Consider the following 12,400-nt stretch of genomic DNA (forward strand, 5'->3'; position numbering starts at 1 on the left):
GGGGGGGGGGGGGGGAGGAGCACTATTTGCTTGAAATAAAGAAACAACATATCCGGAATTGAGATTTCTTTTGTAATGGATGATTGTTGTTCTCTTGAAGCTAGCCTTTGTTCTTTTTGGAAGTCATGACAAATGGACCCGCTTTGAGTTTGCAACTTAACTTTTCCTTCTTCTGATGGTGGTTGCTCTTATAACTCGGGCTTGAAGCTTCTATTAGTGCTGAGGTAAGATATGAGATATTACAAGAGAGGAGTGTTGAGTCCCATCAAATTTATTAGCCGATAGGCCAACCATGAGTCTTGGTTAGCCCTTTGTGAGTCTTAAAGTACTCCATAGAAACTGCAGAGCTAGCTGTGGAAAGTTTGTAAACTTCAAGTAATAAATTTCTTGTGTGTTTTCACCCCATTGAACTCTTGACTGTTTTTTCTGGACTCGAGTACTGGGTTCACAATCACAATAAAGAGAGGAAAATTAGGTGATTTTGTTTTTTATTTACTTAATCCTTGGTTGATATAGTTACTTGATACTCGTGTGTGTGCCGGAGAAAGATATGAAGTCTAGTCCAAACACTATCATTGTTTAAAAAGGAACACAGTCATGCCATAATCATGGGAAATAGGTAAGTTAATAATTAGAGTGTAATGTTCATATCATGAAGGTGTAAACATGGGATGTGTAAATGGGTTAGGTGGTCAACCTCGCCTTATGAGTACTAATTTATATTACCCATCAGTATTGCATTCAGGTAGTAAATACTCTTTTATTCTTAATCAGAGTTTTGTCGGTGGAGCTCGAGAAATAAAATTGTCTTTATTAGATAGTGTTTTACCCTCAAAGTAAGACTTGTGAATCTAGATTAGTCGAGCCTCCACACGGGTGGACACTTGAAAGAAAACAAAAAAATTTCCCAGACCTCGTACCTATAGTATCCCCTGATGAAAGTAGTATTAGGGCCTGTTTGGATTGGCTTTTGGCTTATGACTTATAAGCCAAAATCCTAATTCCTAGCTTATGGCTTATTTTTGTTATTTTGGCTTTAAAATAAGTGCTTATAAGCACTTTTTAACTTTACCCAAACACTTCAAAACTGCTTAAAAGCTATTTTGGCTTAAAAGCACCTAAAATAAGCCAATCCAAACGGGCACTTACTGCATATGACCTTTTATCTTGTTGTTTGAAAGAAAAAAGAGAAAGAAAAAAAAAAAAAACTTAGATAAATGAAAGACAAATCGTATCTAGTCATATAGATAACCTAACGTATACGCAAATTTGCTTAGTCTTAAGATTTTGAGAAACACAAAATTTGGTCAAAGTTACTTCTTTAATTTTATAAAATGTATGAAACTAAAGTAGTTTTCTACTTTAAGAATGAACATCATCATTTTTGCTTTGTATTATTTAAATGGAATCAATGGCTGCGTTTATTGAATTATGTTGATCACTCTCCTAGTCTTCGATGGATTGGGAGAAACAGTAAGAGAATTAAGATAAATCAAAAGGTTTTAATCCAAAATTTTGCTATGAGGAAGATTTTATATATACATGTGTGTGTATTTTTGCTACCTAAAATAGGGAGGGAGGTGAGCGAGCGAGATGGGAAGGGAGATAGTCATGTATCTCAGATACATGTGAATTACACTAGATACTAGTATTAGTATGTATCTAGTGTGATTCACATGTATTTGTGATACCAGCTACCTATGAGAGTGGCGAACGAGATTATTCTATGTATTTCATATACATGTGAATCTACTTAGATACAATGTATCTAAAATAAATTACATCTAATTTTGTCTCCATCTATCTCAAGATTAATGTATCTAGATATATCTGAACACATCAAAATTTAATAAAATTCGTTGTATTGCAAATTAAAGAGCATCTAAGTACTTAGCTCCTATACTAATGTGATTTTTGTAAGTTTCTTAAAATTAAATTGTAGAAGAAATATACAATAAGAAGTCAAACAGTACTAAAAATTATACTATGATTTTTTTTCTTCTTCAAAAATTTGGCAAAAACTATTTCTTTTCAATCCTATAAAAGCAAGTGAATATTTTCCTTTACGTGCCTACCTCGTGGTAAACATGATTCTTTTATATTTATATATATAATATATAGTAGATTCGTTTAAACAAAATTCAAGTCGCGTCTATCTAGGACCATTTGACCATAGACCTTGACATAAATCTTCATTCAAATATTTGAAAATAATATTTAGAGATTATTTCAAATAAACATTCATTTATTGAATTCATAATATGCTTAACAACATCATTTATCCTAAACTTATCCATTAATGTTTTGTTAAATAGATTTGCACTAAAGTAACTTGATTTTGTAAATATATTTTTACACCGTGAATATATTTACCATTGAAATTTTGTTTTGATTATCAATTCATTTTATTTTCAAGATAGGAAGTGAATGAACATAAACCAAATCAATAAAATGTTATTCCTATAATTTGTTTAGGTCAATTTAGACAATATGAATTGCTCAAATATGGAGGGATCAATTCCAATTGTACTGAAATTGACATATCACATGCATGTTAGAACAAATTACACTAATATTGACAAAGCACAACTTGATCGAATTGTAGACTATATTTGACGCAAGAAAACCTATCGTCGAGTATCTAGCACTCCGCGTGGGCACTATTCTCACGCACTTACTTATTTTTACGTCTGTTTGTCTTATTTCTCTTTTTATTTTTTGTCTCTTTTTCGTTTTAATAATTTCTTAATTATAACATTTGAAGTGACATATTTATTAGCCACAAGATTGGGGTATTTTGACACATTTTATGTATGTTTAATTTAAGACTATAAGATTCAAATTAAAGTTATCTTTATTTTTTAACTCAACGTCAAGTTAAAATAAGACAAATAATTAAAACAGAGGGATTATTATATAAGTACATACTAAATTTGTATGAAGCCTTATTTGATAGAGAGAGTTTTACCTCTCAAAGTGAGATTCTGATGTCAATATAAATTAGTCGAGTCTTAAAATGGATGCTAATTAGAGGCGGAACTAAGTGGGGTTCGTGGATTCGGACGAACCCAATAACTTTTTCGTAGATGCTATATTTGTATTAGAAAATTAAATAAATAAAAATGTATATTAACTTGTGAATCCCCTAACAAAATTGATTGACGGCTCAATGATAAGGAAGGTGTCATGGAAATGCTTTCCACACTAGTGATCTGGGTTCGAAAATATTTTCTTTTATGTCCAAAAATTTAGAATTCCTAATCCTGGCTCCACCTATGATACTAATTAACTTCATGCAAAAAATAATAAAATAGAAACGAAAGATTTCTTTTTAAAGGCTTTCTTTTTTACTCCCTCTGTCCCTAATTACTTGTCCACTTTTCCATTTATAGTTGTCCCTAATTACTTGTCCATTTTGACAAATCAAGAAAGGATATTTTTTTTTTACCTATTATACCTTCAATTAAATGACTAATTACTTTGAAAAATGCAGAACTTTTCATCAACTTCATAATTAATAGGGGTAAAATGGTAAACTCTTATGTTATTAATTGATTTCTTAATAGATGTGCCAATTCAAAAATGGATAAGTAATTTGGGATAGTGGGAGTATTCTATTACATGAATCGTAACAAAATTTCAAAGTAGAGAACGACCAAAATACAATTTTTTAAATAAAAAGTTGAGATTCCCAAATCTTTTTCTTATTAAATATTGCATGTTGTTCATCTTTTTATTCCCATATATAATTTACTATATACTTTCTACTATTTATGTGTTGTAATATGCTTATTCGCATTTGTGCTTTAGCAAAAGCTTATTTTATTTTATTATCTATTCCATTAATTGTCATGTTTTCTTTTAAATTGCTTATTCAAACTATCTCACTTTACAGAGTAGCTATAAGTACCTAATTATTGAAAATTACTAATTTAAATAAAGGTAGTTATTTTCTATTGATATATGCATGTTATCTTCTGCTAAATCAATTATTTTGCAATTACACTTTATAGCGAAGCCACTATCTATTTTCTATTGCCATGCATGTCGTCTTCTGCTTTAATTTCCCACTTACGTACACTTTTAACAAAGCTACCTACTACTAAGAATACTAAAAACAAATCGGCTTTTACAAAATCGATGAAGTTTCCTAGTTTTTTCATAAATATTTTAAAATAAATTAAAGCAATTTGGGATTGATTCAAATATTTAATACTCCCTCTGTCCCTAATTATTTGTCCATTTTTCCATTTATAGTTGTCCCTAATTACTTGTCCATTTTGACAAATCAAGAAAGGACAATTTTATTTTACTTATTATACCATCAATTAAATAACTAATTACTTTGAAAAATGCAAAACTTTTCATGCACTTCATAATTAATAGGGATAAAATGGTAAACTCAATATGTCATTAATTGATTTCTTAATAGGTGTGTCAATTCAAAAGTAGACAAGTAATTAGGGACAGAGGGAGTATGATATTGAATTATTTCTAGCATTTTACTGTGCGCGCTTTTTGATGAAATATTTTATAGTTTTGCATTTTAAGAATCGAGACACGGTTCATTGATTTTCTAAAACAGAAAACAAAAACGATGGAAGTATGCAATTTTTTTCTGTATTTCTTATATTTTCATGTAATCTTGATGTCTATTACTATGAAATAAGAGAAATTAGTGAGAAAACGAAAGAGAGAGTAAAACTAAATAAATTTATTTAATTATTTCGTGCATTGAATCAAAATATATAGGATTATATCACTATTCATAAACAATAATGTTGAAAAGGGTAAAAAATGTCTTAAAACTATGTGAAATAAATAAAAATATTTTCTGTTTATACTTTGGTACAAAAATGTCCTTGTTATCAATACTTTAATAACAAAAAAGGAAAAATTACAAAAATCCCACCTTTTAGTTTACTTATTACCATAATCCCCTATAAGTTTTACAAATCTCCAAAATCCCTCATTTTCGCGCATCAAATTAGTGTATCATGTATAAAATGTATATCAGATTAGTGTATCATGTATAATTACTTAACGATTAATGTATCTCGCCATCAGATTAATGTATCAGCGCTTATATTGTTGTATCCATTTGAGTATTTCTGTAATTATAAACTTTTAAGGGATAGATTGTAATTTTGCCTTAAAAATATGTAATTTCTGTAATTTGCCCAAAAAAAATCTTCTTGTCTTTAATAGAGTTTGATCCATAAATTCTCCTATTGTTGCTAAATGAGTCAAAACTATTTTTTTTTTCCAGAATTTATAACAAAAGAGAGAAGACAGGAACAAAAAGAAACCGCCGAAAGCTTTTCTTGAATAGAAAATATAGTTTCTGAATTACAAGAGAAAAATAGAGCGTGTATTGACTCTGTATTAACTAACTCCCTTTTAATAAAACTCCTAGCTTATAGTGTTTTATTCCACTAAACAAACTTCCAAACTTATTCCTAAAGTTCCTTAACTCTCAGGCCACTTTCTAAGGTGAACAAACCTCACCTAGATAATTGTTTGACCTGATAAATGCAGTAAACAATATAAGACAGTATGTTGAACTAATTTTTTCTTCTTAAACACTTCCTATTCCTGATAAAAATATTACTTTTAAAGAACCGTATTCTCATTTTATTTCATTTAAAACCACTTTTAAGTAATAAGTAAAAAGACTATTTTGACTCATTAAGTAGCAATAATTAAGGACATTTTAAATCAAAATATTGGCAACAAATATATTTTTAAATCAAAATATAAACAAATGACATTTTTATTCATTTCACATAATTTAAAGGTATTTTTGATCTTTTCCAAAAAATAATGTATAATAAAATAAAAAATATATTATTTTCCTTATAAATCCTACTTAAAACTTAAAAAGGAAAATAAATTAATGTAGATTCCATTCTTTTCTACTCTACTAAAATAATTGAAAAGTACTCCATTAGATTTGGATTAAGAAAAGTAATTATTATACCAAACTAGTACTACTATTTTCTTATTTCTAAATTAAAAATCAAAATTCAGTCAACCAAATTAAAATCGAATAATCAAATAATAATATTTTCTTAATACGATGCAAATGCAAAGCTATATCTAAAGTCTTATTTGTTTTAATATATATAATCTCATGTTGTCCTCCTCGCATCTCTGTATAAATAGACTCCCAATATCAAAATATTATCTCACACTCAGTTCGTAAAATCCTCTCTTCCTCTTTGTTCATTCACTTGTTCTTTCCACGTTAAGAATTCTTTCAATATAATTCTGAGATCGAGCGATAAATATTCATTCATACGCTTTAGCAGCCATGCCTGAATCACTATTAGCTGGAGAGAGGTTCCGCATTGGTTACGCTCTTGCACCCAGAAGTGTAAGTAGCTTCATCCAAGATTCTCTCATCGTTTACGCTGAAAAACGAGGCATTGATCTCATCCCAATCGATCTCGAAAAACCATTGATCGAACAAGGTCCTTTCGACTCTGTTTTCCACAAGCTCTACGATGCAGAATGGAAGAAGCAATTGGAAGAATTTTCACTTGAAAACCCCACTGCTATCATAGTCGACCCGATTGAATCCATCGAGAAGCTCCACAATCGAGTCTCCATGCTCGATGCAGTTAAGCAATTGAAAATTGAAAATCTAGAAATTCCCCTGCAGGCTTTCGTTGACTCCAACGAAAGCCTGCAGGATGAAATTGCTAATCAGGGGATGAAATTTCCCCTGATTGCAAAGGCGGTGATTGCTAATGCTACAGCTGACGCTCATCAGATGTCTCTAGTGTTGAATGGCGACGGATTAAACGGAATTAAAACCCCAATCGTATTACAGGAATTTGTAAACCACGGGGGAGTGATTTTCAAGGTTTATGTAGCAGGGGATCATGTGAAATGCGTGAAGAGGAAGTCGTTGGGTGATATAACCGAAGAGAAATTGGGGAATTCGGAGAATTTGATTCCGTTTTCACTGATTTCTTACTTCGCTGATAATGACCAGAGCGATGAGAGTTTAGCGAAGCTGATGGAGGCAGCAGTTATGCCTCCATCAAGCTTCGTTAACGAAGTTTCAAAGCAGTTACGACGTGCTTTGAAACTTCATCTTTTCAATTTTGACATGATAAGAGATAGTAGAGATGGAAATCGGTATCTAATTATTGATATCAATTATTTCCCTGGTTATGCTAAAGTGCCTGAATATGAACAAATGCTGACTCCCTGTTTTCTTGATTTAGCTCACCAGAAGCGCAGCAAAGAGACTGCTAATATTGACCATGAGGCAGATTCGACTGGTCATAAGACGCAGGAGGCAGACTCTAATGGTCATATAGTGGACAATTAATATTTCTCTCATGTTGATTATGTTAATTTGATTTGTGCTGATTAAGATTATTGGGCTTTAACTGTTTGATTTGCAATTAATGTTGACATTTGGGACTGTTGAGGATACTCCTCCATCTCGATTTACTTGTCAAATACTCGTTTCTTAATTTGATTTCTCCTTTTATTTCTCGTCCACTTTTACTTTTCACTTATTTCTAAAATAAATTTCCATTTATACTTATCTATTTTAAGTTTTGACATATCAAGAAAAGATAAAAAAAATTTCCATAGTTTAGCTTCATCATTAAATATTCTTTCTCCGAATCAGTTTCCACGACTTAATACTCCCTCCATCCACTTTTATTTGCCATATTGCATTTTTATAAAGTCAATTTGACTAATTTTCAAAGTTCAATTCGATATTTTATACAAAAAAATTAGATATTTAAAACCAATACGAAAAGAACTATAAATTGCAATTTTTTCGTATATCAATATGATGAAAATATACATCATAAAATGTTAGTCAAAAGTTTTATAGTTTAACTCTATAAAAAGAAACTATGACAATTAGGAGTGGACGGAGGTAGTAACATCATTTAATAGGAATCGTTTGATAAAATACCTATAACAATAATAATTTTTAATGAATGTGTCAAGTCAAACAATGACAAGTAGTAGCGAACGAAGGGAGTACTTGTCATTTCTGACAATTCCTATCAATTAATAGAGATAAAATGATAAATTCATTGCATTAATTATTATTTTTTGTGTGTCAGTCAAAATTTAACGAGTAAAAAGGGACGATGAGAGCATTCAAATATTTAAATAAAGCGTCTGGTTCCTTAATTAAGAAGCAAAAGATGTAAATTAGGTTGAGTACTAGCGACATGATTAGCGGTTAAATTAACAAGTCCAAAATTAATCTCAATCCAATAGCGTTCTTTCACTCATTTCCATGTACTTTTCGCTCTCTTTCACTCGTTTGTTTGGAAAAAAAATTATTTCGACATTAATTATAGAATTGTTATTTTATTTTTAATATAGAATAAAAATAACATTTTAATTTCGAAATAATTAATTTTATAATTTTATCTCAATCAAACATGAGATAAATACATATTAAAATTAATTGCGAAATAAGTTACTCATAGATCTAGTATTCATTTTCTCTCGTTTGAAACAAGTCCTTAGAGTATTCTTTCTTTTATTTCCATCTTGAAAACCCAAATGTGTAAGAATATTGGGAAAAGGAAATTGATAGCTGAAGATGATATTCGATCTTGAATAATTACATACTTATATTCAATATACAAGTAGCGGAATTTATTCATTACACAAAGCAAAAAGCATGAAACCCGCCTAAACAATAAATTACTCGTTCTGTTCGCTTTTATTTATTCATAATAAACCTTTAGATTTTTTTTATCAAATATAATAAGTGAAGTGCATATTTTATTATAATAACTATTATAATTATTAGCATTTCAAAAAATCTTGGGCAAATAATTAGAGGAAATAGTGGCTAATGTTAGGAGTAAAATAAGAAAAAAAGATTATTTTTCAATTGATATGCAAAAATAGACAAGTGAAAATAAAAATTTATATTTAACATCATGGACAAGTAAAAGTGATCAAACGAGTAGTACTATGAAATACTAGTTTGACGGTTCAAAGTTGTGAAATAGCAACAAATTACTTCCTCAATAATTTTATGTGTCTTGACGTAATAAGTTTAAGAAAATCGGGAAGATTTTTGAATATTATTATTTTAAGCCAAAAAAATGTGGTTAATATATCATAATATCTCATAAATCTTGTAATAATTTATACAAGTATGGTAGACTTCATAATTTCTTGGAGGCTACTATACTCTAAATCTTAGCTTATACCTATAAAAATGAACAATATATTTCCTTGAAAAAACATTTCAAAATTCCATAAAGTCGGGATATTCATAAAGAATACTTCAACACATCAAATTTTTTAGTCAATATTGCCGTCCAACGTTTCAAGTTATCGAGTCCAACATTTTAAGCGATCAAATACATCACAATGAGGTTCAATCATCATACATTCAAAAAAATATGCTATAACAATTTTTCAATTACTGAGGTAATCTCTAAGAGAAAAATCAAGGAGAAACAAAATTGTGTACTCACAAAAATTTATCAAAATCCTTGTATCATCATATTTTATTTATAATTGTAATTTATTTTACCGCTTTAAAATTTGTGATAAATACAAATATGGAATATAAATTAAAGCCTAACTTTATATGAAAAATGAAACTATTTTTTAAATAATTACAAATAAAAATAAGACACATAAATCTAAACAAAAAAAAAGTAATTATCTCTCTCTTTATTTTGTCTTGAAAAAACAAATGTTTAAGAATATTTAGAAAATTGATAGCTCATGATGATATTCGATTTGTACATTTACATTCTTTGATACCTTGTAGGAATAATATTCAATAAAAATAGGGAATTTACTCATTACACAAAGATAAAGCATGAAATCTACATAAAATTGAAGTCACTACTAATAAAATACCTATTTGACGGCTTACATGAAGTTATAATTCGTTTTTTCTCTTTTAAAAGTTTGAAAAAATTGATAGCTCAAAGGGTGCGTTCATATTAAATCGTATAAAATTTTTGAAAAATATTTTGTTAGAAAAGAAAAAGGAAAATGACTTTTTTAGTAAAACTAGAAAAAGAATTTCATAAATGAGATTCCATATTCACTATATTCTCTCCTGCGTCTAATCCGTACACCGCAGTTGAAGGGGAATAAGCTGTCTCAAAATTACTCCATTGCTTTTCTTTGAACACCCATGTTTTCCTTTGTTGTTAGATTATCTCATGTTGGTTAAGAAATTTGGACTAGGCATATAGAGGATTACTAGTTTTTGTGATCGATTTAGATATATAATATTTTTAAATTAAAATATTAGATCTAGAATGAAATCTCAATTGTCTACTTATTTTACTCGATATTGAGCTCATATATGATTTCTAACTTTGGAAAAATAGCAAATTAAGTGATGGCCTTTTAATTGAATGTTATTAAGAACATGTTTAGATAGTCAATCATTTTAAAAGTCAAGAATTGGATCAGATTACGCTGTTTGGATTCTAAATAAATCTAACTATTAATTAATTTTAATTTTTTAAATAACTTTTTTTTGAAAATTGTATTTCCTACTAGAATGATCATGAAAATAAAATAAGTAAAGTTGAATGACTATGGAAGCTAATTAATTAGTAGATAAAATTGAATGACTTTTGAAAAACAAATAAAGTTGAATAAATGATATAATAAAATAATTTGAAAAAACAGGTAATCATATAACCAATTTTTTTTAAATGGCTCTCCCAAGCACCTTGAGCTGTGGAGATTATGTTCATGTAACTTGTATCTTATGATCAGTGTAAAGTGCACATTATTTATAATTAAGAGGTTGTAAGTCTCTTTTTTATATTCAATTTATTTGTCATTCATTTTTAACTAAAGACCATTTTAGCATAAAAAATCATCTTTTTAATCGATTAAGTCAAACTATAAGTAATTTGATTTCACAAATTTCGAGATATGTAGGTTGAATTCAATGTTCAAAATTTAATTGTATTTAAAGAAATCTCTACTCGTCTTATAACTCTCAAGCTCTTTGTCTCTCCATAATCCAAAGTTGGAATAATAGGTTTTTATCTTTAAAATCATCTTTTAAATCAAGCATCTTGAATTGTAAATAAGTGGCTCACATAACATGAGATATGTAAAGAATTCGGTATCGAATTTAACAAAAAAAATCTTAAATTTCATATATCAATTACTTTTTTCAAGTGATAAATTAGTGGTTCGATAAATTTGAATCTTTGTTCAAACTCTCTTAGTCTCTTTCATCAACCCTAACCAAAAGACAGGACAATTATATGTTGACACCTATTTTTTATCATCCACAATTTGATTAATTTTTCAAACTCTTCAATTTCATATTCCCTTCCCCCCATATAAAAAACAAATGATTCATTTTACTTGTCCAATTTAAAAAAATTATTATTCGTATAAATATTTAATAACTAAATAAAATAGTAAAAATCAAATTTAAAATTTTAGAATATTATGACCAGAATATTTGGTCAGAATTTGGCCAGAAAATTGAAAAGTCTATAATATCCTTTTTATTTTAAAATAAGCTGTTTTTTTTTTCATTTTTTAATTAAAAGAATAAAATGTTCAAAAAAGGTAAAATAAAATAGTGTAAAATATGTTATTTTATCATTCTGATCATATTCTGACTAAATTTTTTGGCCAGAACAATTTTTTCTAAAATTAGTTTAATAGACACACTCTTAAAAAGAAAGTTTTAATTTATTGAATCGAGATGAGAAAAATATTATAAAAGGAAAGAAGTGCATAACTATAATTGTATTGATGATGGTCAAAATTAAAAGTTGGTTAGAGAGAGATGCGGTTTGATGCATGCATTGTATGGAATGGAAGTATGGAACCTCTCACCGACCACTTCCTCGATAACATGATCACGTGACTTCTCTTCTTGGGAAATGCCATCATCATATTAATATGTAGTATAAATAATTAAATACCAGCATTGAGGAAGCTAATACTCTCTCTATTTTAATTTATATGTCACGATTTTTTATTTTACGTGCATTAAAAAATTAAGTAAGTTTATTATTTTATTTTTATTTTATTTTTTTAAAGTTAATTTTTCAATTAATAAATATGAATTAATTTATTTTGATCAATTAATTTAACCAATGGACATGAATTATTTACTTAATTTTTTCTTTGTTGGTCAAATATATATTTTCAAGGCTAATAACTCACAAAGATAAAATAGAAAAAATATTATAATTTATGCATTGATTTTATGAAATAACAAATATTATAAACCAACTATTTATAATAAAAATGACATGTAAAAAAAAAAACAAAGAGAGTATGTTTGATTATTAGTTATGTCATTCTTTTGTTTTAATTTTATTTAAACTACGTGTTAAATCAAATTCATATTACCAATAGATTAAAACGGAGGGATTATATAAGC

The 12,400-nt window shown here is 28.3% G+C and overlaps 1 protein-coding gene across 1 annotated transcript; it reads left to right on the plus strand.

Moving 5' to 3' along the window:
• The first annotated feature begins 6,313 nt into the window (after positions 1 to 6,313).
• LOC107060680 (inositol-tetrakisphosphate 1-kinase 1-like) lies at positions 6,314 to 7,342 on the plus strand. The gene has a single exon (XM_015308835.1). It carries the CDS (start codon positions 6,314 to 6,316, stop codon positions 7,340 to 7,342), a length of 1,029 nt encoding a protein of 342 aa, XP_015164321.1.
• The last annotated feature ends 5,058 nt before the right edge of the window (positions 7,343 to 12,400 follow it).

Source organism: Solanum tuberosum, unplaced genomic scaffold, assembly GCF_000226075.1.
Source record: "Solanum tuberosum cultivar DM 1-3 516 R44 unplaced genomic scaffold, SolTub_3.0 scf00093, whole genome shotgun sequence".
In the NCBI taxonomy this organism is placed as follows: Eukaryota; Viridiplantae; Streptophyta; class Magnoliopsida; order Solanales; family Solanaceae; genus Solanum; species Solanum tuberosum.

What these genes read in the sequence shown, in the direction of transcription:
- LOC107060680 (XM_015308835.1), top strand. Translation starts at nt 6,314, where the DNA reads ATGCCTGAATCACTATTAGCTGGAGAGAGGTTCCGCATTGGTTACGCT.